Source organism: Mastomys coucha, unplaced genomic scaffold, assembly GCF_008632895.1.
Source record: "Mastomys coucha isolate ucsf_1 unplaced genomic scaffold, UCSF_Mcou_1 pScaffold3, whole genome shotgun sequence".
Taxonomy (NCBI): domain Eukaryota; kingdom Metazoa; phylum Chordata; class Mammalia; order Rodentia; family Muridae; genus Mastomys; species Mastomys coucha.
This window is the reverse complement of record NW_022196909.1, coordinates 28,082,685-28,101,067: the sequence shown is the minus strand read 5'-3', so window position 1 is coordinate 28,101,067 and position 18,383 is coordinate 28,082,685. Positions and strand designations below refer to the sequence as shown.

General features: G+C 46.7%; 1 protein-coding gene across 3 annotated transcripts in view; it reads right to left on the bottom strand.

Annotated features, from left to right (window-relative positions):
• Nucleotides 1–14,883, bottom strand: part of Dna2 (DNA replication helicase/nuclease 2) — a 28,078-nt gene extending 13,195 nt beyond the window's left edge. The window contains exons 1-12 of one of the 3 annotated variants that reach the window (XM_031348155.1): nt 14,777–14,883; nt 12,508–12,690; nt 11,096–11,279; nt 9,581–9,726; nt 8,186–8,317; nt 5,638–5,857; nt 4,810–4,927; nt 3,627–3,789; nt 2,598–2,792; nt 1,308–1,538; nt 934–1,050; nt 749–858 (exon numbers count right to left, since the gene is read on the bottom strand). In XM_031348155.1, coding sequence (XP_031204015.1) covers nt 749–858; nt 934–1,050; nt 1,308–1,538; nt 2,598–2,792; nt 3,627–3,789; nt 4,810–4,927; nt 5,638–5,857; nt 8,186–8,317; nt 9,581–9,726; nt 11,096–11,279; nt 12,508–12,690; nt 14,777–14,856 — 1,879 coding nt within the window. In that variant the 5' untranslated portion in view covers nt 14,857–14,883. Of the gene's footprint in view, nt 1–748; nt 859–933; nt 1,051–1,307; nt 1,539–2,597; nt 2,793–3,626; nt 3,790–4,809; nt 4,928–5,637; nt 5,858–8,185; nt 8,318–9,580; nt 9,727–11,095; nt 11,280–11,873; nt 12,003–12,467; nt 12,691–14,776 lie in introns of those variants that run through there. The other 2 variants (XM_031348156.1, XM_031348157.1) reach the window with 2 other exon arrangements.
• Nucleotides 14,884–18,383: the final 3,500 nt, after the last annotated feature.

Below are 18,383 nucleotides of genomic sequence, written 5' to 3'. Positions count from 1 at the left end.
TACCCAGATATGTGCAGATGCACATGTGTGTGTACGCATGCAGAGGCCCAAGGTGGATAGTAGGAGTGTTTCTTGGTCATGCCCTACCTTATTCACGGTAGCAGGTAAGGCAGTGTCTCTAAATTAAACCCCAAACTCACCATTTTGGGCTGGGCTGGCTATCTAGCTTGTTCCAGGGATGCCCTCGTCTCCCCAGGCTGTCACGCACACCCAGCGTTTATGTGTGGTGGGGATCTAAACTCCAGGCCTCATACTTGCATGGCAAGTACTTTATCACACTGAGCCATCAAAGTCTCTACCTTTGTAAACTTAGTGTGTACATGATGTGTGCACAGGAACATGCGTGCTATAATGTGTGGAGATCAGGTGACAACTTAGAGGCCAACTCCCCTGAGTGGGTCTCCTTTCACCATTTTGAGGTAGGCTTTCCCATCTCCTTTATTTCTGCCACACTGCACACGTGAGGTACACTGGCTAGCTCAGGAGCTTCGTGGCAATTCTCCACTCTCCACCCTCCAGTCTCGCCATGGGAGATGTTCACATACAGGCGACAGCATTCTTATTTGTCAAATGGATTTCAGGGACCAAATGCAGCTCATCAGGCTTACGTGGCAAGTCCCCTTCCCAACTAAGCCACTTCTCTGGCCTTACGTAAGCGCTGGCTTAATCAACTGCTAAGGGACTAGACACTAGGCATAGTTTGGGTTATGAAAAGGAACAAGAAATCAAATTGAAATGCTGGCCATACCCTTTAGAATGTTGGCCACTGTATCCTTCGCATCATGTGGGAGGATGGTGCTGAGGTAGGCTGTAAACTGAGGTTCCCTGAAATCGATGATTAATTCTCGAAGTCTTTTGCTGCAAAGAACAACAAAAGCACTCTTACTAGTATCTCAGGAAACGTGGGAAGAGCCAGCCTCCATCATTACCAACCTGGTATCTGTGTTCTCCATCAATCTGGACAGATTTCCTAATGGGGTACTTATGTCACCGTGTCTTTCTTCCCGGTCGAGTCGAAACGAGGTTGCTTCTGGGAGTGGCGACAAATTCCTGAGACAACAAAACAGCTGTGTAAGGCACACAGCGTGAGTTCCAGGACAGCCAGGGCTAAACAGAGAAGACCCATCTCAAACAAACAAACAAAAAAAAAGCAATATGCTAGGACAAAACCCAGTTACTAAAGACCTATTGTGTCAATTTGTTTGAAACGTTTAAGAGGAAAATTTACAGACCGGGAGTGGACCAGCAGCGTGCATCACCCCAGCTCCATAAAGACAGAGCTGCTGTCCAACGAGGCCTTTCATTACCTGTCTAGCAAGCAGGTAACAGCTGCCATGCTAATCTTCTTCACGTAGCCTTTAGACAAAGCAAAGAGGTTTCTCTCTTCTCCGCTTAAAATAATCTTGTCCCCTGCCATCAGATTGGTGGCTGGCATGGGGCCATTTTTCCGCTGAAAATTATGTAAGTACTGTCCATCACTAACTCTCTCTACAGGCTTCGTCCTGACCAGGTTTCCAATGCAGTTGCCACTCTCCTCGCTGTGAGAGAGAGAGAAAGAAAGGAAGGGAAGAAAGAAAGGAAGGAAGAGTCCATTGATATAATATTTGTTTTTCCTACAATGTATTTGTTTATATAACGCATGAAATTAAAAAAAAATTATTATTGTATTATTGTGTGTGATATGAATGTGTGCATACGCGGGCCAAGCTGCTCCTGTGGAGCAGGGGATGACTTGCAGGATGCAGTTCTTCCCTTTCACCATGTGACCACCAGGGGGGGATTAAACTCAGGTCATCAGACTTAGCTGCAAGCCCCTTTACTCCCTGAGCCATCTTGCTGGCCGATGGCCCTTGGCAATCCATGCTAAGTGTGTCTCTTGGTTGCTGTAGTTTTTAACATTTTCTTTCTTTCTTTTTTTAATTTATTTTTTTAAAGATTTGTTTATTACATGTAAGTAAGAAGGAGTCAGATCTCCTTACGGATGGTTGTGAGCCACCATGTGGTTGCTGGGATTTGAACTCAGGACCTTTGGAAGAGCAGTCTTAACTCTTAACCGCTGAGCCATCTCGCCAGCCCCATTTTTAACATTTTCTACAATTCACTATAAAATATGAATGCCACATTAACAACCTTCTATTTCTTCTTTTTTTAACATAATTCTGTGACACCTGTGACAAGGTCACAACTAAATGAAGCCACAGACACTCTAAAAATGGCTTGTGGGTCTGAGTGTCCAGGTGCAACCCTGGGTGACCCCTTAGGAAGTGTCCACCTGGATTTCTCACATATCCTCTCAATGGCCTGGAGCTAGACAACTGAGCTGTGCAGGCTGGTTTGCCAGTGAAGCTCTGGGATCTAGCTGTCTCGTGTCCCCAGCTCTGGAATCACTCTTTACAGATGTGCAGGGGATTAAACTCAGGCCCTCGTGCCTGCAACACAAGCACTGTACCAACCGAGTCTCCATGAAACCGCGTCTTTAACATACTACACAAACCGCTGCTCTCATGGATTCCAAATGCTGCAGTGTACTACCTAACCGGTGCCGACCCTAAGGTCGCTGGCGGGTTGGGGGCGGGGGGAGGCGTACCAACACTCACAGCTCTGAGGCAGGCGTTAACCAGATACTCTGGTGGGTCTTCCTATTGTCTTTCGATTGCGACTCCAATGTTAACATGAGACACCACAGGCTGAAATACTTCAAATGTGCCAGCTCCAGGTGCCGGGTTTCTTCCTGGATTTTGGACAGCATGCCTTCTGGGATGGAAGCATCATCTATCTGGTCTTCAACTGCTCTAAATAGAGTTCCAATTGGAGCTAAGCAAACATTTCCATGGCAGGTAGTGAAGTAAGGTTTCCTAAACATATCAGCTCTCTCTCTCTCTCTCTCACTCACACACACACACACACACACACACACACACACACGAACAAACACATACCACATACACACACACACACACACACGAACAAACACATACCACATACACACACACACAAGTTAAATAAACAAATAATCAAACAGGGCCTTCCTATACATCCCTGGGCAACCCACAGACATGCCCACCTCTGCCTCCTGAATGCTGGGATAAAGGCACTAGGCAGCTTTTTCCTTTTAATGTGTATGCACTTGCCGCATGTGCCCAGGTGTGTTTCTGGAGATCAGAAGGCACTGGATTCCCTGGAGCTGCACTTACAGGCAGAGGTGTAGGATTTTTGGCCCTAGATGACCTTCAACTCTCTACATAGACCTTACTGGCCTCATACGCTTGGCAATTCTTCTGCATCTACCTCTGAGCGTTGGAATCCCAGGTACCTCCACACACATACATATACACAATTAAAACCAAATCAAGATGAATAAAAATAAGATGTTTATAAAACAAACAGGTAGACTATTCAGTAAAGCAATGCATACCTAGGATCCCAGCATGTGAGAGGTGAAGGCAGGAAGATCACAAGTTCAAGACTGAATTCCAGAAACTCCCAAAAGTTCAAGGTCACCTTCAGCTATATAGCAAGCTTGAAACTAGCCTGGGCTACATAAGACTGCCAAAAACACACACACACACACACACACACACACTCACGCACACACGAGCGCACACAAACACACACAGAATGCTTACCTGCTATAAAGAGCACAGTTGCCCATCTGAGAACAATATTTACAAGTTCTCTCTTCCTCGATTATTTGTGGCAAGGCCGAAAGCTGAGCCGCCTCCCCCGAAGCTCCTCTGGTCACACGGTGCAGCAGAGAGAAGGCCAGCTGGTTCCTGAGCTTCAGAAGTTCTGGGGAGACAGGTAAAGTGGGCTTTTTAGAATGAGGCACACTTTCTACCAGTAAGGGCTTAATATTTAAAGACAAAGCAGAGAACAGTACAGGGATTTGCCTCTGCATCACAGTGACCAGTGACAATGTGCTCGTTCTTCAAGCTTTGGGACACTTGATGAGGTGTTTTTTTGTTTTTTCGAGACAGGGTTTCTCTGTGTAGCTCTGGCTATCCTAGAACTCACTCTGTAGACCAGGCTGGCCTCGAACTCAGAAATCTGCCTGCCTCTGCCTCTCAAGTGCTGAGATTAAAGGCGTGCGCCACTACCGCCCGGCCACAAAGTTGCTCTTAAACCTCTATACTTGCACTCCTCCCATAAATAATACAGACAAATGATGGGTCTGGTGAGATGGCTCAACGGGTAAGAGCACTGACTGTTCTTCCAAAGGTCCCGAGTTCAAATCCCAGCAACCACATGGTGGCTCACAACCACCCCTAATGAGATCTGATGCCCTCTTCTGGTATGTTTGAAGACAGCTACAGTGTACTCATTTATAACAATGAATAAATCTTTGGGCCATAAAGGGCAGGGATTGAGCAAGCGGGGTCTACCAGTGCGAACGGGGTCAACCAGAGCAAGCAGAGGTCCTAAAAGTCAATTCTCAACAACCAGATGAAGGCTCATATACGTAAAATAAATAAACAAATCTTTAAAAAATAAATAAAGAGAAATGATAAATTTCTAAAATATAGAACTACAAAGCACAACCTGAAGTATGCTCTAGCAAGCAGCGTAAAGCCATCACCAAGGAACAAAGTAGCGGCTCATGCCTTTAATCCCAGTATTTAGGATGCTGAAGCAAGGAGATCTCTGAGAGTTTGGAGGCCAGCCTGGTCTACAGAGTAAGCTCCAGGGCTACACTGGGAAACCCTGTCTAGAAAAACAAAACAAAACAAATCAAGACAGAAAGAATCACCAAAAGGCTGCAGGAGGAGCAGGCCCAAGCCAGTTAAGGCAAAGAGAGCAAAGCAGTTCAACCTCTTTTGTCCAGATGTTTGGCAGGCACCGGGTACATCTGCCCGGTCTTGAGGTAGAGAAGCCAGCCAGCCTCGGGGTCCTCTCGTCTCTCCTGGCTTAGCAGCGTGTACAGGACCACCTGTGTAAGACAGACTGTCAAGCCAACAGGGACGTGCGCTCTCTCCCTGCGTCATCAGGAACCACACATAGAAGACGGCCGGCCGTACAATTCCCAGCAAGCACAAGCACTTGCTGAGGGTGGCAAACCAGACTCAGTGTCAAATATCTAATAGGCACAAAACAAACGGCTCGTGCTCTGCAGTTTTATGCTGACTGGAAAGAAATGGGGTGAACTGGGACATGGGGACGTGGTTCTGCAGCGTAGTGCCTGCCCCAAAGTAGAAAGATGGGGAGAAAAATGTTTTCTCACCCCAACAGTCAAATTCTAGGAGCACCCCCCCCAAAAAGTTAATAAATTCATTAAACTGACTCGCGTTTCTAAGTTAACGACATCTACCCCTTATTTCTTGACATAAACAAATAACCCTAGAATGCTTAGGATTTATATCAAAGTCACTATGACAATTCAACAAAACCCAGTGACTTTTCCAAAGCATGAACTCTCATTACTTTTTGGGAGAGCTAACGATAAAAGTGTCCAGCCGTAGCCGGGCGGTGGCGGCGCACGCCTTTAATCCCACCACTGGGTGGCAGAAGCAGGTGGACTTCTGAGTTCGAGGCCAGCCTGGTCTACAGAGTGAGTTCCAGGACAGCCAGGGCTACATAGAGAAACCCTGTCTGGAAAAAACATACAAAAACAAAAGCAAACAAACAAAAAAAGAGTTATACCTGGCTTCGGTGTTCGATAGAATTCGATTCTTTGCCAGTTTTCAGCTCCAGTGGCATTATCTTACATTTCGTTTTCCACTCTCGATGGATCCTGACCCCGACTGTGACGTCTATTTTGCCCTTCAGTCCAAACCTAGGGGACCAGATGCTCTCCTCGATATCCAGCGACTTGATTACTTCAATGTTACAAGGTGAACTTCTGTTACTGCCATCGCTTGGCCTGAACAGGGACACAGAAGGCAGTCACTCCACACCTGCCCTAAGGACTACCACACAAGGACCCTTTCTGCTTGCTGGGGTCTTGTTACTTTCTGAATTGCAATGTTGGCATGACCTGGGAGCAAGAACAAAAGAGGTGCCCCGTGTTTGGCTAAGTGACCGACTGGTCTGAATCCCGCTGCTCAGCCCGTGGCTATAAAGATGGTGGCTGTGGCGTCTGTCTGAGAATCACAGTGGTGTAGTGAGGAACTTTCCCAAAACGCCTGACACAGGAATGCCTGACATTGGGGCTCCCGCCATTAATCCTAGCGATCCAGTCCCAGAGACAGCAGATCTGTTGGGTCAAGGTCAGCCTGGTCTACATGGTGAGTCCCAGGTCAGCCAAGACTGCATAGGGAGACCATGTGGCAAAAGAAAATCTTTCATAAAAGATGAGACAAGAGCTGGAGAGATGGCTCGGCAGTTAAGAGCACAGGCTGTTCTTCCAGAGGTCCTGAGTTCAATTCCTAGCAATGACATGGAGTCTTGCAACCATCTATAATGGAATCTGATGCCCTCCGGTGGCATGCAGGTATTCATGCAGACAGAGCACTCAAAAAGGTAAGACAAATCAGAACTATTCTAACATTGGAAATTATTTTTTTAAAAAAAGATTTATTTATTTATTTTATGTATATGAGTACACTGTAGCTGTAGAGATGGTTGTGAGCCTTCGTGTAGTTGCTGGGAATTGAATTTTAGAACCCCTGCTCGCTCCTGTTGGCCCCACTCACTCCGGCCCAAAAATGTATTTATTATTATACAAAAGTACTCTGTAGCTGTTTTCAAATAGGCCAGAAGAGGGTGTCAGATCTCATTAGGGGTGGTTGTGAGCCACAATGCCGTTAATAGGATTTGAACTCAGGATCTTCGGATGTGCAGTCAGTGCTCTTACCCGTTGAGCCATCTCGCCAACCCGTGGAAATTCTTACAAAATGGTATCGATTAACATTAGGATGAAACTAGAATCCTCTACTCAAGGGTTCTCTTTGGTCATAGAAAGATACTATAGATAGTAACTTGTGATAAGCTCTAACAGCAAAATCGTAAAGGCTTATCCTTTTAAGCCAGACCTGGTGGCTCACATCTTTAATCCCAGGGCTCAGCATAAGAAGGCCGGTGAGTCTCTGTGAGGTACAGGCCAGCTGCACCTAGACAGTGAAACTCTGCCCTAATTCTTTTGATCACATTTATACATTTACTTAGAGTGTACTTGTATGTCACTATGAAGACCCATGAATGCTACAGCATGCATGTGAAAACCACATGATGGGGGCTGGAGAGATGGCTCAGCGGTTAAGAGCACTGACTGCTCTTCTGAAGATCCTGCAATCAAATCCCAGCAATCACACGGTAGCTCCCAACCTCCCGTAATGAGATCTGACGCCCTCTTCTGGTACGTCTGAAGACAGCTACAGTGTACTTAGATATAATAATAAATAAATCTTTAGGCTGGAGCAAGCAGGGTTGACCGGAGCGAGGAACCTTCATTCTCAGCAACCACATGGCTCAAAACTATCAGTACAGCTACAGTGTACTCATATACATTAAACAAATAAATGAATAAGTCTGAAAGAGAGAAAGAAAGAAAGAAAGAAAGGAGGAAAGGAAAAAAGAAAACCACATGACAATATCCAGGGGTTAGCTCTATTTGAGCCACGTGAAAGGACAGAGTGACTTCACCAGCTGAGCTATCTTGCTGGCCACTATCTTGACCTTTAAAAACCTTTGGAAGACGGGCGGTGGTGGCGCACGCCTTTAATCCCAGCACTTGGGAGGCAGAGGCAGGCGGATTTGTGAGTTCGAGGCCACCAGCCTGGTCTACAGAGTGAGTTCCAGGACAGCCAGGGCTACACAGAGAAACCCTGTCTCGAAAAACCAAGACCACACCTTTGGAAGAACTGCATTTGTCCTTCCTATACATGTTTGTATACATGCCTGTTTATAGGCGACAGTGTCTGCAGGAGCCCTCGGAGGCCGTTATAAGACATCAGTGCCTCTGCAACCGGAACCACAGAACTCACGTGAGATCTAGGAATAGAGCCTCTGTTCTTAACCACTGGGTGATCTTTCCAGGCCCCTTTAAAAAGCTCTGAACTGTCTACCCAGAGGCAGGCAGATCTGTATGAGTTTGAGGTCAGCCTGGTTTAATATGGAGTTCCAGGCTAGCTAGAACTACAATACGCAACACATGGTCTTAAACAAACAAACAAACAAACTTGGGATCAACAAGCATAAGGAAATCCTGTCTAAAAATCTGAACAGCACGAAAACAGAATCCGCTTCTTACAGAGAGAGCTGCATTTGAGGGAATTCAGCCGAAGGGCCCTTACGCATGAAGTCCTTGGCCCACTTAGAAAACGAGGGGAGATACTCCTCAACTTCACATCTTATTTCATCTTGACTCAGATTCAAGCGATACCTACCAAAAAGGGGAAACTGAGTAAGAAAACAGAAATACTAGAAATATAAAGGAAGAATATTACTGAAACAGGCTAATGAACAGATGTTTTGAAGTGTGGTACAAACAACAGAATACAGTTCGGCCTTAAAATATTCAGGGGTACAGAACATACTGTGCATATTTAAGTCTCTAGGGTTGAGCCCCGGCTTCCTCTCTAAGGTTTAAAGCTGATATAGTCTTGAGAGCCTACTCCTAGGGCCAAGTGGGTAGCTAGGGCTTAGCACATTCAAGTATACTCATAAGCCTGAAATCCCCGGTGGAAGGAGAGAATCAACTGCATAGGGTTGTCCTTGGCCCACATCACACACACACAAAATAGTAAGTAAAATGAAGTTTAAAAACAAAATGCTGGGCCCAGAGGAGCTGGACAGGCAGCTTGCCTGGATTACACAGCAAAGCAGCAGAAGCAAGGGCCAACTCCCCAAAGCTGTCTCTCTGTCTCTCTCTTCTCACCTAACCCCTCCTCTCTCCCAAATATACACTCTTCGCCCCCACCCCCCACCCCCAGACAAGGTTTCTCTGTGAATCCTTGGCTGTCCTGGAACTCACTCTGTAGATCAGGCTGGCCTCAAACTTAGAAATCCACCTGCCTCTGCCTCCCAAGTGCTGGGATTAAAGGCATGCGCCACCACCGCCCGGCAAACTCATTCACATTAAACCGAGCTAAGCCGTGGGCTGATGAGATGGCTAAGTGGTTAAGAGCACTTACTGCTCTTCCAAAGGTCCTGAGTTCAAATCCCAGCAACAACATGGTGGCTTATAACCACCTGTAATGAGATCTGACGTTTTCTTCTGGTGTGTCTGAAGACAGCTACAGTGTACTTATTTATAATAATAAATCTTTGTGCAGGGGCGAGACTGGAACAAGTAGGGTTGACCGGAGAGAGCAGAGGTCCTAAAAGTCAGTTCCCAACCAGATGAAGGCTCACAACTACCTGTACAACTACAGTGTGTACTCCTATGCATAAAATAAATAAATCTTAAAAAAAAAAAAAAAAACAAAAAACAACTGGCTAAGCATGGGTTCTGTCCTTGAGCACTGTAAGGTATTTCAGCAATGCTACCCAACAGTCCCCGTTACCCAGAGACCCCTCAGGGCACTAAGAACAGGTTAGCTGAAAGCCATCTGCTAGCTCCCACTGAAGGGTCTCCTTCCTGAAACCTGAATTGTAGGCAGGAAGTCACAGGGTGTTGTGGCATCTGCCCTTCTCGGTGACTTACATTTCCTTCAAATGCCTTACTTCTCGGAGAGTTTGAAGAGCAAGCTCTTGGAGCTTTTCTGGGGCAAAGCCCTCACTTATTGCCCTTTGAAAGACCTCATGGAGAATCGTACCGATCAGCATTTGGCGAGTGGCTGGATCAGAGGCCTGTGAAGACAAGTCACGTGCACATCTCATATTAACAAGCGACACACGAAGTTACGAAGTTGTAGTGATGAAGCCAGCATGAACGAAGGCAAACACCAATACATTCACAGAGTTGTTGTTTTCTTCTAACTGGTTCGTTCTCCTGTGAGGAGGGGTGCTTAGCCTTCCTGCTTATCTGCACACCGCTTGTGTGCCTGGTGCCCGCTGTTGCCACTCTTTGCATATTTTCCTAGGCAACACCCATTACCCTTTAAAAGGTCCCTCCCAGCTCTGTTGTTCTCTCTGTCTTCTGGTCTCTCATTCTGTCAGTCTGTCTGTCTGTCTCTCATGTCTCCATTCTCAGATGGCCTTTCACTTCCCCCCAACAACAGACCTCTCGAATCACGTCAGTTTCCTGGTGTGATCTCTTTGCCACACACCTTGGACCCAACCTGTCAAGGTACTTCTGTCACTAAATCCTAACACTTGCCCCACAAACCTACGGACCCGAGTTGGATTCCTGGATCCCACATTAGAAAGATCCAGACACACCTACAGGTGCGGTGCCTGGCTTGAATATCAACACTTTTTTTTTTTTTAGCTTTTGAGACAGGGTTTCTCTGTGTAGCCCTGGCTGTCCTGGAACTCACTCTGTAGACCAGGCTGGCCTTGAACTCAGAAATCCACCTGCCTCTGCCTCCCAAGGGCTGGGATTAAAGGCGTGTGCCATCACCGCCCGGCTCTCAGAAACTTCTGAATCAGGTTTCTGTTTTTCAGGAAGAGGCACAACCAGCTTTATCTGCATCTACAGCTAACTACCTTCAGCAACGGGGTATCTAGTTCCCTATCCTAGAACACCTCCAAGACCCCGGGCCGCTCCCAAGCTCTTAGATCACAAACCACCCCCCTGCCCTGCCCCCATACTTTCTAACTTCCAGCCTGTTCCCTGAGTTAACATACTTCTCCAGTACCATGCCTTTGCCTGGATGCAGCCATGCTTCCCACCATGATGATATTGGACTGACCCTCTGAACTGTAAGCCAGCCCCAATTAAATGTTTGCCTTTATAAGAGTTGCGCCATGGTCATGGTGTCTCTTCACAGCAATAAAACCCTGAGTAAGACAAAGCTAAATAAAACTCAGAAGGACCGGACACACGGTCCGAATCCCAACACTGCAATTACTGGATGTGTGACTCTGAGCAGGTCGCACGGCTGGCAGCTCTCAGCCAGTTTGTCCTCTGTAAAGCACAGCAGGTGAGGACAGAATGCTAGCGTGGAGGCCTTCTGTAGGGGCTGAAGGTGCAGCTCAGTAGCAGAGAGGGGCCTTGGATTCCACCCTCAGAGCAGCAGGGCGAAGTACATTAGAAACACAGACTAAAGCCACTTACCCTGAAGGTCTCGCTCAGGACAGCTCTTCTCAGACACCGAATGCTGCTCCCGACGCTGGTGCTGGAGATGAGCATGTCCGGGTACAGGATAAAATAGCCAACGTCATCGTCTATTATCCACGGCTCAGATGTGCGGCCTCCCTCTAAGTGAACGATGTCCCCTGGCTCCACCGGTACCGAGCTCCTGAAAACAGGCAAGGTTGAAGCAGAAACGCACAATCTAGGTCCCCACAGTTAAAACACATCCAGAAGCATCGAGGACTCTATCCGAAGAATAAATATTTCTAGACCCCTGGGTGTTAAATTTTAAGTGGCAGGTTAGCTCTATGGCTAAGAGCACCACCTGCCCCTGCAGAGGACCCTCATTCAGTTCCCAGCACCCACAGTGCAGCCCACAACAGTCTGTAACTCCAGTTCCAGGGGATCCAATATACTCCTCTGGCCTCCACAGATACCACACACACTCATGGTGTTTGAATATATACGTGCAGACAAAACGTACACAAATCATAAATTTAAAAAATAAAAGTTAAACAAAATTAGCCTGTCAATTTAAAATGATTATGATTGGGCTGGCGAGATGGCTCAGTGTGTAAGAGCACCGACTGCTCTTCCGAAGGTCCTGAGTTGAGATCCCACAACCACATGGTGGCTCACAACCATCTGTAATGAGATCGGACGCCCTCTTCTGGGGTGTCTAAAGCTACAGTGTACTTACATATAATAACAAATCTTTAAAATTATTATTATTATTTCACTTAAGTATACATGCATGTACCTGACTGTATGTGCACCACATGCGTGTAGTGACCAAGGAAGCCAGAGGATGATCGCAGAACCCCTGGCACTAGAAGTTACATGAAGTTATGGGCTACTTTGTGGATGCTGGGAACCAAACTCATGACCGCTGCAAGAGCAGAAAGTGCTGTTAACCACTGAATCATCTCTAGAACCTTCTTTTTTATCGCCCCCCCCCTTAAAATTATTCTTTTTCCTTTTTAACGCATTTATTTTGCGTGCCTGTATGGGGTGAAGCCCCATCGGGTTCTTCAACCATGTGGGTCCCGGGTATCAAACTCAGGTTTTCAATTTGGGTAGCAGGCACCTTCACCCTTGAACTATCGCTACCTCCTTTCAAATAATTTATCCACACAGGATGGGTTTTCAGGGGATGCCCTAGAGTGGGGACTGGAGCTCAGTGGCAGAGCGGTTGCCTGGCACACTCAAGACCTCGGGCAAGGTGGTGTCCTCCAGGCTCTACCAAATCATGCCAGGTAATCGGAGCATTTGGACGTGAGGAAGTGGAGGCAAGGTACCATCAGATCAGGTACAGCCTGGGCTATGTAAAAGCAAACAAAAACAGCAAAGCCACCAGAGCGTCAAATCACGCCTCAAAGTGAAACGTCAATCACCAGCCATCTCTCAGGATGCACAGAACTTTGTGCTCTCGGTCGCGGGACGCCGTGATGAGCAAGCGCTTCTCCTCTGCTCCTCTTTCGTTCTGCGCCGTCTCCACAGCTAGCACCAGGTACCGGTTATCCACTCCTAGGCTCAGAACCGTCTCAGGAAAGAAAGCATCTGCCTTCTTCTGAAGTCTAAATGGAAGACATATAAACCATCCTATCAGAGTCATGGGATAAGCAGCCCATTGGCTGGGCTCGGGAGTTTCTCATTTTCTAGTCTTCTTTGATCTGAAAACCTTAAACTAAAGAAAGACTTAAGGGGGGAGGGGGGGAAGCAGCATGAAAGGTTTGCTGTAATTGCTGCCAGGAGCTGCCAATCATACTAATCTTTACAGCATTAAATGGCTTGGGCCTACTGTATACAGGGTGTTGGTTCCCCCAGCACCAACAAACAAATCTAGTCCAACATAGTACAGATGCAGCCAGGCAGTGGTGGCACACGCCTTTAATCCCAGCACCTGGGAGGCAGAGGCAGGTGGATTTCTGAGTTCGAGGTCAGCCTGGTCTACACAGTGAGTTCCAGGACAGCCAGGGCTACACAGAGAAACCCTGTCTCGAAAAACCAAAAAAAACAAACAAACAAAGAAAAAGTACAGATGCAGGGAGAAGTCTTGGCCTCCCTCTCCTAGTCAAGAAAGCAAGTTACCCCCTGGACTCCCCAGGGAGGCGTCTCCATTGATGCAAGGTCTAGTGTCAAGCACTCCTGCTGGGGTCACTAATAGCAACTTCAGAACAGTGGCACCTGGGGTGGGGGGCGTCGTGGTGGGTGGAGGCAGGGAGGCTTAAGTCTGTACAGTAATCCACCACCAGTTCCTTATTTGTATTTCACAATAATGAAACTATGCAAACTAGTATGTAAAGCCACATCCCTTCCCTTCTTAAGTCTGTCTGGGTGGGTTTCCAAAACCCCAACAAGCCACCAACCCTCCAATTAAAGACACGGAATGCTGCCAGGCTTGGAGGCAGAGGCAAGAGGATCTCTTTTGTTCTTTCTTTCTTTCGTTTTTCTTTTCCTCTGTATAACGCTGGCTGTCATGGAACTCACTCTGTAGACCCGGTTGGCTTCGAAATCAGAAATCCGCCTGCCTCTGCCTCTCAAGCTCTGGGATTAAAGGCGTGTGCCACCACTGCCAGGCAAGAGGATCTCTTTGAGGTACTTGAAGCCAAGAATTTTGAGAGACCTTGCCTCAATAAACTGAGTGCTTTCCACCTCCACCCCCCCAAACACTAGGGTGTGGGGCAGCACTGTCAATAGTTTGTAAATGTTATCACTCAACACCCTTATTTAACCTCTTGCATTTATTTCCCGGGGTAGGCTGAGACAATTCCAGGAGCTCTTAAAAGATATTTTGGGCCGGGCAGTGGCAGGTGGATTTCTGAGTTCGAGGCCAGCCTGGTCTACAGAGTGAGTTCCAGGACAGCCTGGGCTACACAGAGAAACCCTGTCTCAAAAAAAAAAAAAAAAAAGATTTTGGAGGTATGGCCCAAGTACAATTCCCAGCACCCGCATCAGGCAGCTCACTAGTGCTTGTAACAAGAGCGCCAGGAAATGCCTCTAAACGCAGTACATTTAAACATAAATAAACAACACTGGGTCCGACGAAAGGTGATTCCTGGCAAGACTTTCAGCCCGGAGTTTGACCCCGCGCAGTCCCACGTGAAAGAAAAGAACTGGCACAGGTGCTCCAAGGACCGCCACCAGCGGGCCCTCCGCACACACGCAAATAAAAACAAAATCAAGGGCTGGAGAGATGGCTCAGCGGGTAAGAGCACTGACTGCTCTTCCAAAGATCCTGAGTTCGGATCCTAGCAACCACATGGTGTCTCAAAACCACCGGTAGTAAGATCTGACACCCTCCTCTGGTGCGTCTGAAAACAGCTACAGTGAACTACACCGGAGCTTGCGGGACTGGAGCGAGCGGGGCCAACAGAGGTTCTGAGTTCAATTCCCAGCAGCCACACACATGATAGCTCAAGGCTATCTGTACAACTACAGTGTACCCATACACATAAAATAAATCTTTAAAAAAGCAAAGCAAAACAAAACAAAATCAAATCCAAGGTATCGACGGCAGCGGTGAGCTGTCCGTGTGAAAAACCAGCAGGCTACTCAGCCAAGCCCAGGTCCCCGCGCACAGTGGCCGAGGAGGATCGCCACCCTCCAGCTCTCGCCGCCCGCGCTCGCCCCCTCGCGCCCGCCGCCCTCCCGCAGGCTCACAGCTCCACCCGCGGCACGGCCTGGGCTCCGCCGTCCTCGTCCAGCAGCAGCAGCAGGTCCAGCTCGTCCAGCGACTCCATCCCCGCCGAAGCTCGCTGGCCCGCCGGGGAGAGCGGAAGCCCGCCGGAGAGCGAGCAGCGGGAGCCGGCGGCGACCTGCGCATGCGCACCAGGCGAACCGCGCGCCAGCGACTCCCGCGCTTTCCCGCCGTCTCGGTCGGGATGCCTGCGTGGAGCCGCCTGACTGCCACACTCACCGCAAGCACCTCACAGCCATCCCCAGTCTCGGGCTTTTCGGAGCTGGGGGGGGGGGGGGGGGGGGGGGGCGGGGGGAGGACGGAAGATGCAGCTGAGCTTCCAGTGCGAGCCTGGCTGCTCCCCACTGCCGTTAAATCCAGTCCAGTTGCAGGGCATCTGATGGCTTCCTCCTTCCCTCTGGCCTGGAAAGGCATCCTCATGCACACAGTGTACACAGCACACACCTGCTCACAGGCACACACGCACAAAACCTTTTAAAAAGTAAATCTAGCCAGGAGGTGGAGGCACTCGCCTTTGTTCCCAGTGCTCTGGAGGCAGGAGCAGGCAGATCTCTGAGTTCGAGGCCAGCCTAGTCTACAGAGAAACCCTGTCTGGAAAAACAACAAAACAAAACAAAACAAAACAAAAAAACCCAAATGAAAGATAAGTCTAAAGAAAAATTCTTTTAAAAGAAGCCATTTCATAATTTTAACATTCGTCCACTCTGATGTCTGTGCATGTGTTTGCGCCTGTATGTGTACATGTATAGACACCAGGGGTTGGACAGTCACTGCCTTCTATGGCTCTTCAATTGATGAGGTAGGGTCTTATGACTAAAGGGGGGGGGGTGCTAGGAATATGAACGCAGGTTATATAGCTCTGAACCATCTCCGAGCCCTCCCATTCTTTTATTTTATATTTAACATTTTTCCATATCAATAATGCAAACATTTAAAAGAAAGGTATTGGCCTTAGACAGTGGCACATATCTATAATCCCAGCACAGGAGAGGCTGAGACAGGAAGATTTTGAGTTTCCGTCCAGCTTGGGTTACATAAAGAGTCTGTTTCCGCAGAGTGAGTTCCAGGACAGCCAGGGCTATACAGAGAAGCCCTGTCTCGAAACAACCAAGAAAGAAAAAGAAAGAAAGAGAGACTGTTTCAGAAAATAAAGGGCTGGAGAGATGCTCTCTAGTTAAGAACGGTGGCTGCTCTTCCGGAGGGCTGCAGTTTGGTTCCAACCACATCCAGGGCAGCTCACAAGAATCTGTGACTCCAGTTCCAGGGGAGCTGTTTTACTCCTGACCTCCTTGAGTAGGAGGCATATCTGTGGAGTACAGACAGACATGCTGCCAAAACTCACTCATATAAAATAATGTTAAATAAATAAGGAAAAAACTCAAATGAATAGTCTGGCTGGGGGATCCAGTTCAGTGGTAAAGTATTTACCACTGCACAGAGCCCTCAGGTTGATCTCAGGTTCCACAGATGATAAATAAATAAAACAAGCCATCAAAACAAGGATAAAAAAATTATTTTTAATATCTTATGGATTATATTACAGACATAGAAGGCAATTTCTTATTTTAAAAAATATTTTCAGTTCTCTTTATTGATAATATAATTGAGATATTTATTTTATAGATTTAAATTACATTAAGTTGAATTGAATAATTAGTTATAGTGTGGTCCAGAAATTAAAATATACAAAAGAGCTTTATAAACAAACTTATCCCGACTCCTGGCACATTTACAAATCACATGATACATTTTTATTTTTAAAGTAAAGATTATAAAAATGAAACTAATTCATCCAATATTTCCAAGATATGACAAGAAATCTTTACATACATGAAAAAATGCAGAAATAACATTTGCAGCTTAATTTTAATGTTTTAAAAATCATATCAATCTCTACAAATCACTACCTCTAGAGACGGCTTACTGCTTCTACTCCATGTGTCATGCTTACAACGAAAAAGTGTTCTAAACACAATGATCAGAATTCTTATATTCTAAACAACCTCTTTAAAATGCAACAATCAAAACGTGTTTTATATTTACGCTTAGAACTATGACACACTACACTTACATTACATGGAAGAACTTATATCTTGACATAATACCTCGGAAACATTGCTTCATCTAAATTGATGGTCCATTTAAAATTTCTAGTACATACCAAGTTATTTAAGACAAGCATCTACAATGCTACTCTCCTTTTAAGGGCAAAGAGATTTAATTTTTGTCATCACTGCCTGTGGGAAATGTGGTGCCCTTTTAAAACTTATGACAATCAAAGTCCATGATAATAGCATTTGAACAAGACCTGGGAACTTCTTCATTTGTTGAATATCTCCTTTAAAATACCAACACTAATTTTATTGAGAATGAAGGACAGCTGGGGATGCACCTCAGTGTACACCTGCCCTCATCATGCCTGGCATGTACAGGGTCCCAGATTCAATCCCCAAAGAGAGTTAAAAAAGGAAGGAAAGAAAGAAAGAGAGAAAGGAAGAAAGAAAGAAAGAAAGAAAGGAAGGAAGGAAGGAAGAAAGAAAGAAGAGGGAAGGAGGGAGGAAGTGCTTTCGAAACCAACAGAGGGAAGAGGTGTCTTTTTAACCACTGGAGCAGAATTATGAGAAGAAACACATAAGAACACTACTTTGTTGCTGGCTCTGTTTCACAGACCTTACATATTCAGTTCTCATTCTGCTACAATAAAAGGAAGTCAGCTGATTTTCATAACATTACACAATGTTAGAAGGCTGGAGCTGTAGTTCAGAGGTAGAGCGCTTATCTAGCAAGACAGGCGAGACCCTGAGTTTACTCCCCAGAACCAGCAAAGAAGGGACAGAGTGGGAAGGGGAAAATGAGCAGGGTCAGCGGGCTGGGGGCGTGGGCCATTGGCAGTGTGCAATTACGCAATCAGTATGCATGTGTGTGATCCCCAGCACCATACTAAAAAAGAAAAAGGCCATGACATAGCTCAGTGCTATGGCGCTGGCAGGCTGGGGATGTGGCTTAGTGGGTACAACATATGCTTGGCATGCAAAGGCCCTGGGTTTGATTCCAGCCCCTCCCCCTCAGTAAGCACAATTACAATGGAAAGTCTGGAATGGTATGGTAGGACTAATGGCAATCTCTTGAACTCACATGTGAACTTTCTTTTCCTTCCAAATAACACTTAACCCGAGATGGCTCTTCAGAGTTCTAAGGTACAACGTTTGCCATTAAAAAGTGTGTTAGAGCAGGCATGGTGGCCCACACCTGGAAAGTACTGACAAGTACTTGGGAGGCAGAGGCAAGAGGACTGCCTCTCCACAAAGAGGAGGTCTCTCCACAGTGAGTTCCAAGCCAGCCAGGGAAATATGTGGAGATCCCATCAAAAAGAAAGAACAAATTATGCTAAGCATTTTTGATCTATGATTTAAAAACTCAAAGAAATCAAGTATTACAATACCAGTGGTTCCTGTGTCAGGGCAAATGTCCCCTTCAAGTAATGTTTCCCTCACAATTAAGGTATCACATATATATATAGATAGATAGATATGCACACACACACACACACACACACACACACACACACAC